The 16,745-nt window shown below is 40.9% G+C and overlaps 1 protein-coding gene across 1 annotated transcript in view; it reads right to left on the bottom strand.

Moving 5' to 3' along the window:
* The window catches only part of slc9a1a (solute carrier family 9 member A1a), a 59,303-nt gene that overhangs the window by 29,338 nt on the left and 13,220 nt on the right, over positions 1-16,745 (bottom strand). Inside the window, exons 2-6 of the mRNA XM_043717460.2 lie at positions 7,626-8,086; positions 7,089-7,339; positions 5,991-6,208; positions 4,892-5,088; positions 1,201-1,290 (exon numbers count right to left, since the gene is read on the bottom strand). Of these exons, the coding sequence (XP_043573395.1) occupies positions 1,201-1,290; positions 4,892-5,088; positions 5,991-6,208; positions 7,089-7,339; positions 7,626-8,086 (1,217 nt within the window). The remainder of the gene's footprint in view (positions 1-1,200; positions 1,291-4,891; positions 5,089-5,990; positions 6,209-7,088; positions 7,340-7,625; positions 8,087-16,745) is intronic.

Raw genomic sequence — 16,745 nt, 5'->3', positions numbered from 1 at the left:
CGGGATCCAAGTCAATGCATTTGTTGATAAGAGTCCTGCTTGGAATGCCATGCTTCTAGGAGTATTCACGGATGTCTCTGTTTAGCTTGTCCTCAGATGGATGTGTTGTTCCAGTCCAAGTGGTGTCCTTTTACCACCCAATTACCATTTCCTGAGAAATGACACCACACCAGTAACTGACACCACCAATCCAAGGAAACCTAAACACAAATAAAACGTGGGCCATTTCACCAGTGCTTCGCCCGGAGGCCCACTGAAGATGTTACTTGGTATGGTGAAATGTCTGAAAACGAACCTTCCAACTCAGCGAGCAAACCTACATCCAGAACCTCAACCTCAGCTACAAATCTTCTCAAAATTTGCTAACACCCATGAATATTATGTTCCTAGTCTGGTCACCTTGCAATCACATCTATGAAATAGTTTTTGAGACTTACATATTTATGTTTATTTTTGTCATCTGTTTTGCTTTGCATGGGCTCAAATAGAGAGCATGTCATTCTATATTTTTTTTACGAATGTTGATTTTATCTGTGTGCAATAGCGCATAAGCTCTGTCATTTCTGCTACATTCTGGTTATTAATTTCCATGTTGCTATCCTGCTCAACACTTTGCACTTTCTCTTTATTCCAGTATATATTCCTTCATGGCCCCAAAATTTAGTTTTAAATCCTCTCCACTGCCCTGGCTATTCAAATGCCAGGGCAATGGTTCCAGGTGAAGACACAGCTCCTTCTTTCCGAGGACTAGTGAATCAAAATCAATTTCTTCCACACCAGTTTGAGCCATACATTTGACACTTTCATCTTAACTATCCTATCTTAATTCACTTGTGGCTCAAGTAGCAATCCTGAAATCATTATCTTAGTAATGTCTGCACTTGGGCACAGAAATCTTTCTGCATCTCCACTATTCCTAGTGTTCCACCATTTAGAAAATATGTTTAAGCTCTATATGGATCTGACCTTACACATGGACACAGGTACATCCAATCACTTTAGTTTTGCAAACTGGCAATCTATCAATGTCCCTTTGCATCACAGTATATGTACTGCCTTACACACATCTATATCATGCGATCACCCACTATATATTACATCTCTATAAGATGACACAGGACAGGGTGGAGGCACAGAACAGCAGACATTCAAAATGACCCAACACTGAATCCAGAGTGCTGCAATGGTAGCACTCTATACCTGTGTGTGGATTTCCTCGTTGATGGAACGTTTGGAATCTTGCTTCTTCTTCACAGCGAGCAATTCCACCAATGGTCGAATAGTCATTCCCTACCAAACAGACAGATTTAATCAGCATTGTGTAGAAATAACTTCTACCTACCATCAACCAAAGCTCCACAGGAACCAAGAGTTTACATTCATTCATTCTTGCTAATTTTCTGTTGGCATTTTAAACTACAACTGGTGCTTTCATTTACAACTACTACCATTTAATGAAGACCTTTAATACCGAAAAACCCCAAAATATTTTACAGTTCAGTGGTCCAGGACATTCAGCCTCGGACCTTCAGGTGACCATCCTTCAAGGTGGACTTCGGGACAGGCAGCAGAGAAAAGTGGCCGAGCAGAGGCTGATAGCTAAGTTCGGTACCCATAGGGAGGGTCTCAACCGGGATCTTGGGTTCATGTCACATTACAGGTGATCACCATTGCACTACACACACAAATATTCCAACACACAGACATTCTCACATACACATGGACACAGGTACATACAGACATCCACACATACCCTTATGGACACACACACTCCCCCATGCACCCCCTCACAGACTTAAGACACTCTGCACTCACTACACACACACGCGCGCGCGCGCACACACACACACACTTTCTCACACTCACAACCCCCACCCCAGACAGAGACACACACACAGACAAAGACCCACATGCACACATATTTTGTGGGGTGAATTTGTACTTGCAGAGTTACATTGTACTTTGCTCAAAACCTGCATGCATTCATGTAGAACTCTGAGCTCAAACACTGCATGAATTTATGTAAAACTCTGTTATCTCACTTTTTAGATTAGAATCAATTTAAACATCATGGCATAGACAGAGAACGCAGGGGGCCAACACCTTCAACATGGTGTCTCGCTATCAGCATTGTTAACAGCTAACCTGAGAATGCAACTTAAAAAAAGGTTTTGTGATTTACACATGAAAGAAGTGAAACTATCACTGTATTTTAACAGATGAAAGGCTTAACAGACAATCAATTTTTCAATGTATAATTTCAGTTACATCACACTGTAAATTTTTGCTATAAATTCTGTGTGTTACGATCGAGCCCTCCACTGTCACCTGATGAAGGAGCATCGCTCCAAAAGCTAGTGTGCTTCCAATTAAACCTGTTGGACTATAACCTGTCGTGTGATTTTTAACTTTGTACACCCCAGTCCAACACTGGCATCTCCAAATCATTCATTCTTGCTAATTTTCTGTTGGCATTTTAAACTACAACTGGTGCTTTAATTTGCAATTACTATCATTTACTGAAGACCTTTAATACTGAAAAATCCCAAAATAATTTACAGTTGCAATTTACTTAAATATCAACTCAAACATTAGTGCAAGAGGAAGATTTTCAGGAGCATCTTAAAAAAAAAGAAGTATACAAAGTAAGAGAGACTTTAGGAGGAAATTCCAGAGCTTTAGACCTAGGCAGCTGAAGGTACAGCTGACAATGATCCAATCATGAAAACTGGGGATGTGCAACATGTCAAATTCAACTCCCAAGGCTCCAAAATTGGATGACTAGCTGATCTCCAATTTACAGATTACAGGACAGTAAGATTATTATGTATACTCATAAAGCTTGCATTAAAAAAAAACTTGCATGATCAATGGTCGCTGCAAGGCTAAGGTATAACAGTATCTGCCAGTCTGTGAACAATGTCACAATAATCTCACTTCTTGTACTCAATTTCTCAGATCAGATAAAAAAGGGAACTTCTCCAAAACTGTACCAGAACGAATCATCACAGATATTCATGCTTGCTGGCCCATTGCCAGACCCTTCCTCTTGCCCATCACTAACCCTCTCCATTGCTCCATCTCTGGCCTTCTCCGTGACATGCATACACAGCCTACAGTAGATTTTAGCTCTTCCAAAATACTGCAGCATTATAAGCTCTCTCAAATCCCCCTCATCCATCTCTCATACTTGCAATTGTGTTTTGACAACATATCAGTTTTAAAATTCTCACCCAGATTCAAATTCCTCCAAGTGTTGGCTGTATCTCATCTCTTTACCCTCCTTTTGTCATTTAAATAATGAATTTTTAGATGAGAGTTTAGAAGGTATGGTCAGTAAGATTTCGGACAACACCAAAATTGGTGGTGCAATGGACAGTGAAGAAGCTTATCCAAGATTACAAAGATCTTGATCAATTGGGTCAATGGGCTGAGAAGTGGCAGATAGAGTTTAAATTTGGATAAATGAGAGATATTACATTTTGTAAAACAATCAAGGGCAGGACTCATACAATTAAAATTAGGGCCATGCTCCTTGGATGCTGCCTGACCTGCTGCGCTTTTCCAGCAACACATTTTTCAGCTCTGATCTCCAGCATCTGCAGACCTCACTTTCTCCATGGGTAATGTTGTACAACAGAGAGATCTAGGGGTTCAGGTATCTAATTCTTTGAAGTTTGCATCACAGGTAGACAGGGTGGTTAAGAAGGAAGTTAGCAGGCTGGCCTTCATCGCTCAGACCTTTGAGTATAGGACTTGGAATGTCATGTTGAGGTTGCAGAGGACATTGGTGAGGCCTTTTCTGAAATACGGAGTCCAGTTCTGTTGCCCTGCTAAAGGAGGATATTATTAAGCTGGCGAGGATTCAGAAAAGATTTACCAGAATGTTGCCAAGAATAGTGGGTTTGAGTTATAAGGAGAGGCTGGATAGCCTCCTTCACTGGAGCATAGGAGATTGAGGGGTGGGATGAGGTTCATAAAATCATGAAGGGTATAGATAAAGTGAATGACAGGTCTCTTTCCCTGTGGTGGGGAATTTCAATACTAAGGAGCATAATTTTAAGGTGAGAGGAAAAAGATTTTAAAAAGACATGAGGGGCAATTTTTTTTTAACATAAAAGAGTGATTCATGTGTGGAATGAACTTCCAGAGGAAGTGGTGGATGTAGGTCTATGTACCATGTTCAAAAACATTTGGATAAGTACATGTGAGGGATAATGGGCCAAGTGCAGATGGATGGACTAGTTTAGTTTGGGATTATGGTCGGCATGGACTTTTACTTCACTTAGACCGAAGAGCCTGTTTCCGTGTTATATGACTCTATAAATCCTCCTGCACTACAACTCTTCAAGGTCTATGCAGTTTCATTCTGCCTTCCTGCATTTTCATTTCACTACCAATGCCCTTGTTTTCCTCAGTCCCAAGCTTTGAAAAGTCTTCCTTAAAGCTCTCTAAATTATTGTGCCTATTTGTTTACGTTGTGCTCAAACTATTCAGCCAAATGTTTGGCCAGATGTACTCGTGGCTCAGTAACTGCTCCAGCAATGTGCCTTAAGGTGTTTTACTACACAAATTGTTGTTCATCAGCTAAAATCTCCAGAACAGAGAAAGAGCAACAAATACTGAATTGCTCTTGGTCCACCAATCCACAACATGCATACAATGAAACAGACATGGCCCAGTGTGCGCAAATGTGCAAGTCCCAGCCTTTAAACACAAAATGTCTAAACCTCAGAATGTGCACACTTCAACATGCACGGAGAAATGGCAACATGCTCCACCATGTGCACAGATGCCACATACACATTCAAGCATGCAGCAAGAGAACATACCGGTCATAGTGTAAACATGTAAACGTATAAGCTACACACAAATTCGCAAATAAACAAACCTGAACAAAGACAGTGAAGAATATAACTGTGATAATGGCAGTGAGGAACAAAGTTCGAGGGAAAGAGTCACGCAGCAGATATCCAAGTGAAAAGGCGATGGCTCCTCGCAGTCCCCCATAAGAAATTATAAACTGGTCCTTGGGGGTGAGTTTCACAATGCGAAATCTGTTAAGTATTAAAGTGAGACCCAGGACACCTGAAAGAAAACAACAGATTTACAGGCACAGAATCTTAGTTCAAAATTCCACCATTGGTTTTAAAAGCAATCCCAAAGATGGCAGACAATGTTGCCAGCTGGTTCAGTTGTGGCACTTTTACCTCAACCAATACTTTGTGGATTTGAAGCTAAGATACGTATTTTCATAATCTGGAGAGGAGGCATGCACATGAGAGGGTGGTGGGTGGTGGGGGGAATGTGTTGGCAGTAGATGATGCTATGGCTTAGGTACCTTTGTAAAAGACAACAAAAATATTTTATTGCTGAATTACTTCTTCTCTAATTTAGTGATTATAATGTCCAACAGTAAAGAGACTGGGTTCATTATCAACAGTTGCTGCAAGGCCAAGGTATAACAGGATCTGCCAGTCCTTGGAACAATGTTACAACAATCTCGCTTCCTGAACTCAATTTCTCAGATCAGATACAATTGTCACATTTTATTTTCTTGCAAATGAATGATCGTTTCTTGAATTGATTGCTTCTTTTCATGAATTCCACTTCTTTGTGCTCATAGCATCAGGGTTCAAATATGGAAACATCAATTCTCCCTCTACAATCCCTTCAACGCTTCCCCCACATGTCAGGTTCAGCACCTCAGGTAAACTCTGTGGTGACCAATAATAAATTAACCCTAATAGCTCACGCTTCTGATTTAAATGTGAATTCTTCTATTACGACAGTCAGTTATTATGATCAATGTGTGTTTGATTGGGTTGTCATGGAAAGCAAGCAAGCAAGCAAGCCAAAGACCTCAATAAGAAGCACCAGGGTGTGGGGGAGAGAAAGCAATGGAGTCAATCAGAGGCGAGGCTGCACCAACTGTACCACTAGATAGCCATGCACTGTCACCTAAATGTGCAGTACCTTTTAGGTCTTACCTAGGACTCGACCAATCAAGCAGAACATCACTGTGCAGCTTATGAAGATCCAATTCCACTCATGCTGACCAGCAAGTGTGGAAACACCCAAGAAGATAAAGATGAGTGTTTCACTCACGCTGCTCCACATCTTTAGGAAATACTTAATAGTGGTGTGAGACTTATGAGAGATGTTTGCCTCCACATAAGGACGCATGATCACTCCACAGGAAATGAGCCTGAAAAAACATAAACCAACATACAATTTAATTACAAAAACTCTGATTGTGTACATGCTGCCCTCCTCAAACAGTTGCTCCCAACCATGTGACAGGAAACAGCAAGAAACCTAACGCCAACAGCAAAAAAAAAGAATTTATCTTGTGTATCTGGAGGAACATTCTGTCTTTCTAATCTTCCAGAACCAACCAACGTCAGAACTGCCAGTCTCTCAACCCTCAAAGTTCTACCCACCTGCCTTCAAACACACACATCCAGCTGTGCATTAGTTCCATCTGTCCTTCTTCTCTCAAGAGTGACACCCCCCCCCCAGCCCCTTCAAACGTTATCATCCACCTCCCTGGAACAGTGTGCCCTCTGCCAATTTCACTTGGAACAGTCAGTGCTCCCCCAACACACACAAGTCCACTTTTCAGATGGTTGGTCCATTTGCAATCTGAAACTCCCCCACACAAAGCAGTATGCAATTCCCCCAGTCAAACATTATTCAAAACATTAGCCTGTTCGCATCCATCCAAATACACCATCTCTCAATTTCAGATGCGGTTGACCCTTGACCTCTTAAAAAAAACACTATTGATGCAGAGGGGGCTCAGCACAATCCTTTCAAGGACAATCAAAAAAAGCAATAAATACTTTCATCTCAAGAATAAATGAAAGACAGCAGCCTGCCTTGCCTTCAACAGGAATTGTGTGCTTACTGATCCCTGCACTGCTGCAACAGTCTGACTACCAGCAGTAAGTGCACATTCCCATCAAAAACCATTAAGTACTTTAGACAAAGGAATCTTACACACAAATCAATGCACAAAATTCAAACAGCTTGTATCTCACACAGGAAAGCATCACTGACCGCTTAATAAGTTTGAGGACACTTACGCCATGATTCCTGACAGATGGAAGATCTCCGAACATAAATACGCCATGTAGCTGTAGAGGAAAACGAAGAGAGGCTCGATAACACGAATACGTGATGTAAAGCGAGAGGTGAAGGCAGCGATTAGCCCATAGAAAATTCCAACAAAGATGCCTCCGAGAGCCACCACGAAGAAGGACAGGATTCCTAGGATAATCTCCTTGGCGCCAATTTCTGGATCACTGGCATATTCCTCAAGGAGATGATAGAGCACCTGCAAAATTAACATTTGGATGTGCAGTCACATGATAAGAAACAAAAATCCATCCTGATGCAGGAATTGCTTAGGCAGATTCTGGGGCTCGGGGTTACAGGACAAGTGGTGCTGGTACAGTAGGATATGCTTGGGGTGCCATGAGGATGGAGGGATGCTTTGAGCACCATGAAGAATGTTGGGTTGGGCAGTGGTTGGGGCACAAGAAAAGAGGAAGTCTGGAGTAAGAGAAGGTAATGAGGCAATTTGTTGAAATTAAGTTCCAGACATAACTTACTACACTCACCACAGTAACTGCATCATTGAGCAGAGACTCTCCGAATACCAGGATGTGCAACAATTCATTGATGTGAATCTCTTCAAATACAGCTAGTACAGCCACAGGATCCACAGCAGAGATGATGCTGCCAAACAGCAGATTAGGCAGTAAGGTGATGTGTTGCAGTCCAGAGCCCTGGATCTGGCACACCGCGAACAGTAGTAACCCAACAAAGGCAGCATTCCACAGAGTCCCAAGCACGGCAAAGCTTAGGATAGTTCCCAGGTTCTCACTGAAAGGCCTGGTGGGTAAGAAATAGCCGGCATCCAGAATGATGGGTGGAAGGAGATAAAAAAAGAATACATCCGCTTTCAAAATGGGTGGGGTTTCTCCAACGGCCTTCAGTAGACCACCCACTATCAGACCAACACACACCAGCACGCAGCTCTCTGGTACTATTGTTGATACCTTTGGGAGGAAGTGAAAACCTAAAAATACAAAACACTCATCAGGGCACTGGCAAGATATTCCAGATAATAACACATTGACAACACCAGAGAGGGCACAATAAATACAGGATGCAACAGAGAAAGAGTGAACGTGCAACAGACCGTGAATAGAAATTTATCAAAATGTGAAACCTACCTTTAACTCAGCAAGCTGCATTTATATAGTGTAATATACAACTCCATGGAGATGTAAAGACAAGCAGAGTGGGACTGGAAGGAACAGAAAGTTTAATGGCATTAGCGAGTAAGGTCCACAGAAACAGTAATGGGGCAAAAGGATTGTTATCTGAATGTGCAAAATACTTGTGATAAGATAGATGAGCTAGTGGTACAGATAAAGATGAATGGTTCAGATTTAATGACTCTTACAGAAACATTGTTACAAGATGACAATATCATAAAATAAATGGTCAATGGAAATGTGATAACATTTCAAAAGATAAGGCAAATGGTAAAAGAGACAAAGTCACCCAGACAGTAAAGGATGTCAAAAGAACTATAGGAAGAAAGGACCTTGAATCAAAAGATCAGACAGTAGAAATGTTAGAATTTACTCAGAAATATTCTGAAAAGTGTCATTCTCCAGGCCTATGGTTTTCATGATATTGACCTACACTTTTGAATATGTGCCAAAGTAACTCAAATATATTCCAGAAAGGTTGGCTAACGTGGTGCCATTATTTAAGAAAGGTAGTGAGGAAAAGCCAGGGAACTAATAGACCGGTGAATCTGACATCAGTGGTGGGCACATTGTTGGAAGGGATTCTGAGGGACAGGATTTACATGTATTTGGCAAGGCAAAGACTGATTAGGGATAGTGAACATGGCTTTATGTATGGGAAATAATGTCTTCCTAATTTGATAGAGTCTTTTGAAGTGGCAAAGAAGATTGATGAAGGCAGCATAGTAGACATTGGCTGTACGGATTGCAGTAAGGCATTTGACAAGGTTCCTCATGGTAGACTGGTTAGCAGGGTTAGATCACATGGAATACAGGGAAAACTAACTATTTGCATACAAAATTGGCCAGAAGGTAGGAGATAGACGTGGTGTGGAGGAATACTTTTTGGAAGCCTGTGACAGATGGTATGCCACAAAGATTGGTGCTGGGTCCACTGATTTTTGTCATTCATATAAATGATTTGGATGTGAATATAGAAGGTATCGTTAGTAAACTTTCAGATGACACCAAAATTGATGGTGTAGTGGACAACAAAGGAGGCTATCTCAGAGTACGTTGGGATCTTGGTCAGGTAGACTGAGGAGTGGCAGATGCAGTTTAGATAAATGTGAGGTGCTACATTTCAGTAGGGTAAATCAGGGCTGGACTTATCCATGTAATCAAGCGGGTTAAAAGGGGTCATGAAATAGTTTTAGCGAGCAGAATCCCAAAGCATTTTATTCTTATATAAGAAGCTGGTAACTAGAGAAAGGATTGGTCCACTAAAGGATAATGAAGAAAAGGTTGTGTGTCGAACCTGAGAGAATGGGTGAGATTCTGAATGATTACTTTGCATCTGTGTTCACTGAGAAGAACATGATGAATGTTGAGATTAGAGATAGAAGTTTGATTAGTCTGGATCATGTTGACATAAGTAGGGAAGATGTGTTGGGTATGCTAGAGGTTATTAAAGTAGACAAATCCCCAGGACCGGATGGGATCTATCCCAGGTTGCTGAGGGAGGCAAGAGAGGAAATAGCTGGGGCCCTGACAGATATCTTTGTGGCATCCTTAAATACAGGTGAGGTGCCGGAGGACTGGAGGGTTGCTCATGTTGTCCCCCTGTACAAGAAGGGTAGTAGGGATATTCTGAGTAATTACAGACCAGTGAGCCTGGCGTTGGTGGTGGGAAAGTTGCTGGAGAAGATACCGAGGGATAGGATCTATTTATATTTAGAAAAGAATGGGCTTATCAGTGATAGGCAACATGGTTGTGTGTGGGGGAAATCATGCCTTACCAACTTTATAGAGTTCTTCGAGGAAGTGACCAAGTTGATGGATGAAGGAAGGGCTGTTGATGTCATATACATGGACTTTAGTAAGGCATTTGATAAGGTTCACTATGGTAGACTAATGAAGAGAGTGAAGTTATATGGTGTGCAGGGTGTTCGAGCTAGGTGGATAAAGAACTGGTTGAGCAGCAGGAGACAGAGAATAGTAGTTGAAGGGAGTTTCTCGAAATGGAGAAAGGTGACCAGTGGTGTTCCACAGGGGTCAGTGCTGGGGCCACTGTTGTTTGTAATATACATAAATGATCTGGAAGAGGGCACTGTTGGTATGATCAGCAAGTTTGCAGATGACACAAAGATTGGTGGAGTGGCAGAAAGCATAAGGGACTGTCAGAGAATACAGGAGGATATAGATAGACTGGAGAGTTGGGCGGAAAAGTGGCAGATGGATTTCAATCCAGGCAAATGTGAGGTGATGCATTTAGGCAAGACGAATTCTCGAGCGAATTATACAATGAATGGAAGAGCCTTGGGAAAAGTTGATGGGCAGAGAGATCTGGGAGTGCAGGTCCATTGTACCCTGAAAGTTGCTGCACAGGTGGATAGAGTAGTCAAGAAGGCATATGGTATGCTTGCCTTCATTGGACAGGGTATTGAGTATAAGAGCTGGCAAGTCATGTTAACATTGTACAAGACAGTTGGTTCGGCCGCATTTAGAATACTTTGTACAGTCCTGGTCGGCACATTACCAAAAGGATGTGGATGCTTTGGAGAGGTGCAGAGAAGGTTTACGAGGATGTTGCCTGGTATGGAAGGTGCTAGCTATGAAGAGAGGTTGAGTAGATTAGGTTTATTTTCATTAGAAAAAAGGAGATTGGGGGGGACCTGATGGAGGTTTATAAAATCATGAAGGGTATAGACGGGGTGGATAGAGACAAGCTTTTTCCCAGGGTAAAGGATTCAATAACGAGAGGTCACGCTTTCAAGGTGAGGGGTGGAAAGTTTAAGGGGGATACACACGGCAAGTACTTCACACAGAGGGTGGTGGGCGTTTGGAACGCGTTGCCAGCAGAGGTGGAAGAGGCAGGCACGGTAGATTCGTTTAAGATGTGTCTGAATAAATGCATGAGTAGGTGGGGAGTAGAGGGATACAGATGCTTAGGAATTGACCGACAGGTTTAGACAGTACATTTGGATCAGCTCAGGCTTGGAGGGCCAAAGGGCCTGTTGCTGGGCTGTAAATTTTCTTTGTTCTATAATGATAAGGCCCTAGGGAGTGTTCACAGTTTCTTGAAAGTGGAGTCGCATGTAGACAGAGTAGTGAAGAAAGTTTTCGGTAGACTTGTCTTTATTGATCAGTACATTGGGTATAGGAGTTGGGAGGTCATGTTGCGACTATACAACACAATGCTTAGGCCACGTTTGGAACAGTGTTTTCAATTCAGATCATCCTGCGATAGGAAAGATGCTGCTAAACTTGAAAGAGTTCAGTGAAGATTTACAAGGATGTTGCCAGGGTTGGAGGGATTCAGCTATAGGGAGAGGCTGAATCGACTGGGGCTATTTTCTCTGAGCTGAGGGGTGACTTAGAGGTTTATAAAATCATGAGGGACATTTTAGATTCATTTTCTGACGCAATAGTCTCTTTCAGACTCATGATCACTACTTTTGACCTGACTTTCACCTAATTCGGTCAGCCCACCAAACCTCATTTCTTGGCTACATTTCCACTCTTCCAACCAATAGATTCCTTTGAACGAGTCACCCAAGTACCCATTCTGAGTAAATCTTCTGTGGATATGATTACTCTCATGCACATGACCATCCTTCAGACAACTATTACACAGAGTTTGATTTACTACATTTAGTTCCTCAGGACCATCACCATAAAGCACAAATATTTGAAGGCACAGATTTTATAATCTGTGCAAAGTCCAGGATTTTTAGGTATCTCCATTTAACACAACTGAATCTTAACAGGTTGATTGCCATGTGTAATTATTGCCTATTGTAATCGAAATTATTAGCCGGGCTTTTCCATTCCTCAGAACTCTCTCTTCTACAGCATATTAAATCTCCTGAAGTGAATTCTTAGATGATCCGACAATATACTGCACGTTTTTTTTCTTCTTCAGCCTTGTGTGAAGCATTCAAGTATACAGAAAAAACTAAAACTAACGTATCTTCTCCAGTACAAGACCCGTTTATAGATTAGAAGATAATGTAGGATTTCATAAACACCGAACTGCATCCTCCAAGATCTGTGCATGAACCACTTCAAGCCACTATGTCAGTTTGTGATTAACAAATCAATGTTTATACACTATTTCATCAATCATAGAATGATCTTTTTTACTACTAAGAGAATTTTCAACTGCATGACTGTGCAACTCATGCTTTCACATGCAGCATTGTACTCACCATTAGCAAACGTATCACAACTTGCAGTCAGATACTTGGCTGGTTACCCAGATCATGTCCTTACCCACTTTTTCAAACTCTTGTTCATAGTAATCTTCTAAGCTATGTTTGTAGAAATACTTAAATCAGACAGGCAGATCAATAAATTGCAGGATGAAAGTATTTCTTTGTTCTATTTTTTCAGATCAATGACAACCATCTTGTGCTAATGGAAGGTTTATAACGGAAAAAACACAGTCTACTTCAGTACTTTTACCGAGATTACTAATCTTTGTCAGCCTGTATTAGTTAATAAGAAATGTGAGCAAATTGCTTCTAACTTTAAGACAATGCTGTTTTCGTATCCTGATCATTGAACACCAACAATACCTGACTAACACCAATGAGAAACATCAGGTTTTGCAACCACAAACAAATGCAAAATACTGCAGATGCTCAAAATTGAAAATAAAAACTGACAACACTAGAAAAACTCCAGAAAATACATCAACCCAAAAGGTTAATTCAGCTTCTTTCTCTACAGACACTCCCAGATCAACTGAGTCCTTCCAAATTTTATGTTTTCATTAAAACCAGGGCCCTCCTGAATAAATGAAAGATCAATGGTTTTTCCAAAAATTGCTTAATTAAGCTCCATATGAAGTTTAAGCCTTTTTTATCATAGAATGTTTAATAAACAGCCGGAACATGTGGACACTTTACGACCTGTGCAGCCAACTCTCTTAAAAGGCCACCAAATGCTGGATCATCAGCATCAACTCAGACTTCTCAAAACTTTGGTGGTCAGTATTTGACAATAAAGACCTTCACAAGTCAACAAACATCCCAGTGTGGAGAACAGTTGCTGTCATGTCCCTCCTATATGGTACTGCAGTGAGATCTGGACTGTGCATCAGCAACAAATAAGAGTGCTAGAGAACTTCCATAGGCAATGCCTCTGCCACACATTCCATAATCAATGGGAGGACAACTCCAGAACTCTCTACATGAAAAGGTACTGCAGACAGATTCCTTGAATCTTTTTTAAGGCAGAGGTAGATGGATTCTTGATAAGAATAGGGGTGAAATGTTTTGGGGCACAGGTGGGAATGTGGAATATTCAGATTAGCCAAGATCTTAGTGAATAGTGGAGCAGGTTTGAGGAAATTTGTGGTCTATTCAGTTTTAATTTCAGTTTTTCAAAGCCACCTTCACAAATATTCAAGGAAAACACCTACAATTTTAGACAAACTAGACATAAAATCCTGATAGTTGAAAACCATCTGTCCCACTTGGTCATGCTTTCTCAAACGGCCAACATACCAGGCAGGACAAAAAAAAATGCTGGAAGGTCTCTTTGAAACTCACCATGAAATACAGCAGTATTGATATTTATGACTGGGTGGAGCTTACTGCCAATCGTTCAAAATTATAACAACTTGTCCATAAAGCTGTATTATGCTGAATCACAAAACCTTATTAACCAGAGAGAGAAGAAAAAGGAAGCAAATGCTGCAGTATGGATTCTGCACCTTTTAGGATATCCTGTCCATGCCTAAAGAGCAGAGAATTGATAATCAGTTGTTCAGTCACATGAAGACCACGGCAGAAACCCAGAGCCTTGCGTAAGACATCAACCTTGAATTGAGACATCATGACAATGAATCAGCAGCTTAGGTATCTTACTCAAGACTACAACAGCAATTATAAAATGGCTTACTCCAGTTATGTGACATGGAATTACAACTTTCTTTGGTGACATCAAGGTTTACCAAATCTAAAGCAAGTAGTGCTTTAAAATTCCTTAATCTTGTGACAATCCTCATTTCTTAGGGAATCAAGGTAACATTTAAACCATCTGTCCCACATATTATTGAAATACAAGCACTTTATCTAATACAACTCAATTAAGGGTCTGCAACTAACACATTCATTATAGGACTAAAATGCCTTGAGGTAAATATATTTTGTTCAGGTTTATCATTAGCTTCAAGCTCTTCCTCAAAATTCTCTTTGTCATGAGTTATTTCAAAAACCCTGCCTCTTCAACTTTGGGCACTTTACGACATTATGGTATTGAATCACACATGAATGACCTATGAACTGCTCAATGGGATTTCCCAGTATACATTTCTCAGCACTATTGTTCAAATGGTAACTTCTGCTGTAATAGCCAGACTGAGTTAGGTGCTTTCCTCCATATTCAGACTGTTATTAAGCTTCTGTTGATCAAAACACCCTTGTCTAGTATCTGGACTAATTTGAATTCTGGTAGTGAGGCTTCTATTTCTTATGTTATAGTTGAATGTCTCTTTCCCAATGAAGGCTGAAGGAAATAACTTCATCCAGATCGTATTTCAAAGAAACAGATATCTGACCAAAGTTTCTTTCTCCAAAGAATTGCACACTTTGAATCAGAGAAGGCTAGCTGATGCAGTGGAGGAGGATATGGAGATCAGATTCACAAGGCCAAAGCCCTACCCTCAAAGGAGAAATGGGCCTAAAATAAGACTAGGCTTTACAAAAAATCATTTGATTTATTACAGTATTATGTTCCAAGGTACAGTAAAAAGTGTCTTAAATGCTTTACAGGCAGATTGCACCATAAGTGCAACAGGGTAACAGAACAGATTGCAAGATACAATGTTTGAGCTGCCAAGATGGTGCACAGAGAGATCAACATTAACATTTAAAAGGTCCATTCAAAAGTCTGATAACAGCGGGGAAGAAGCTGTTCTTGAACCTGTTCATGTGTATTCAAACTTGCATATCTTTTGCCCAATGGAAGAAGGTGAAAGGGAGTATAACTGGGTGGGAGGGGTCTGTGATTATGCTGGTTGCTTTCCCAATGCAATGTAAATATAGGTGGAGTCAATTGATGGGAGACTAGTTTGAGTGATGGACTGGGCCGTGTTTACAACTCTCTAACTTCTTGCGAACTTAAAACCTTTCTGAGACCACAGTTCAAGGTCTGTGCAATCTTGGTATTTACACAAGAGAAAAGATATTGAGGCAATAGAGTTCAGCCCAAATTCAATCAGATTTTGCAATGTAGGAGGAAATACAAATACATTGACAGATTTGAACTGGGAATCTTTTCATTGGAATGAGAGAGTGATTTGAAAAGTTATTAAAATTCTGAAAGCATGGAACAAGGTAGTTTCAACCAGACTGTGTAAATAATTAAAGGTTTAAAATGAGTAAATGTAGATACAAGATCAAAGATTGACAGAAAAATAAAGTTTTGCAGAATTATTATTAGTGATTGAACAGAAACCATGTGAACAGCATTGCAGATTGGTGGTAGAAGATAATGGGAATTAAAGGATGTAGGAACAGAGCAAGGAAATTAATTAGGATGCTATTTGAATTGAAGATAAATATTAGCACAAAGATGGGGCTCGTGGACAAATGGGACGAGGAGTGGCAGATGAAGTTTAATTTAGATAAATGTGAGGTACTGCATTTTGGAAAAGCAAATCAGGGCAGGACTTATACACTTAATGGTAAGGTCCTGGGGAGTGTTGCGCAACAAAGAGATTTTGGAGTGCTGACTCATAGTTCCTTGAAAGTGGAGTCACAGGTAGACAGGATAACGAAGGTGGTGTATGGTATGCTTGCCTTCATTGGTTAATGCATTAAGTATAGGATTTTGGAGGTCATGTTGCAGCTGTATCTGACATTGGTTAGGCCACTTTTGGAATACTGCATTCAATTCCAGTCTCCCTGCTAAAGGCAGGATGTTGTGAAACTTGAGTTCAAAAAAAAGGATGTTGCCAAGGTTGAGGGTTTGAGCTGTAGGGAGAGGCTGAATAGGCTGGGGCTGTTTTCCCTGGAGTGTCAGAGGCGGAGGTTTGACCTCCGTGGTGTATAAAATCATGAGGGACATGGATAGGGTAAATAGGCAAAGGTCTTTTGTGTGTGTGTGTGTGTGTGTGGGGGTGGGGGTGGGGGTGGGGGTGGGGGGGTGGTAATCCAGGACGAGTGCATAGGATTAGAGTGAGAAGTGAAAGATTTAAAAGTGACCTAAGTGGCAGCTTTTTCAGAGGTTGGTGCATCTATGGAATGAACTGCCAGAAGAAGTGGAGGAAGTAGGTACGATTTGAACTGAAATGCTTGTTTCCATGTTGTACAGCTCTGTGACTCTATGAATGGCCCATTGGTAACTAATGTTATTGGACTAAGCATGAAGATTCAACAGTCAGCTGTCTGAATAACTTGTGTTTGTTTTTAAAAACTGAATGTTGAGGTTTATCCACATTTTTGTATTTCACCATCACCACTGAGT

This window comes from Chiloscyllium plagiosum, unplaced genomic scaffold (assembly GCF_037043375.1).
Source record: "Chiloscyllium plagiosum isolate Xiang-an unplaced genomic scaffold, Cpla_swu_hap1 HiC_scaffold_30, whole genome shotgun sequence".
NCBI lineage: Eukaryota > Metazoa > Chordata > Chondrichthyes > Orectolobiformes > Hemiscylliidae > Chiloscyllium > Chiloscyllium plagiosum.
The sequence above is the reverse complement of the archived record's forward strand: the minus strand, read 5'-3'. Positions and strand labels throughout refer to the sequence as shown.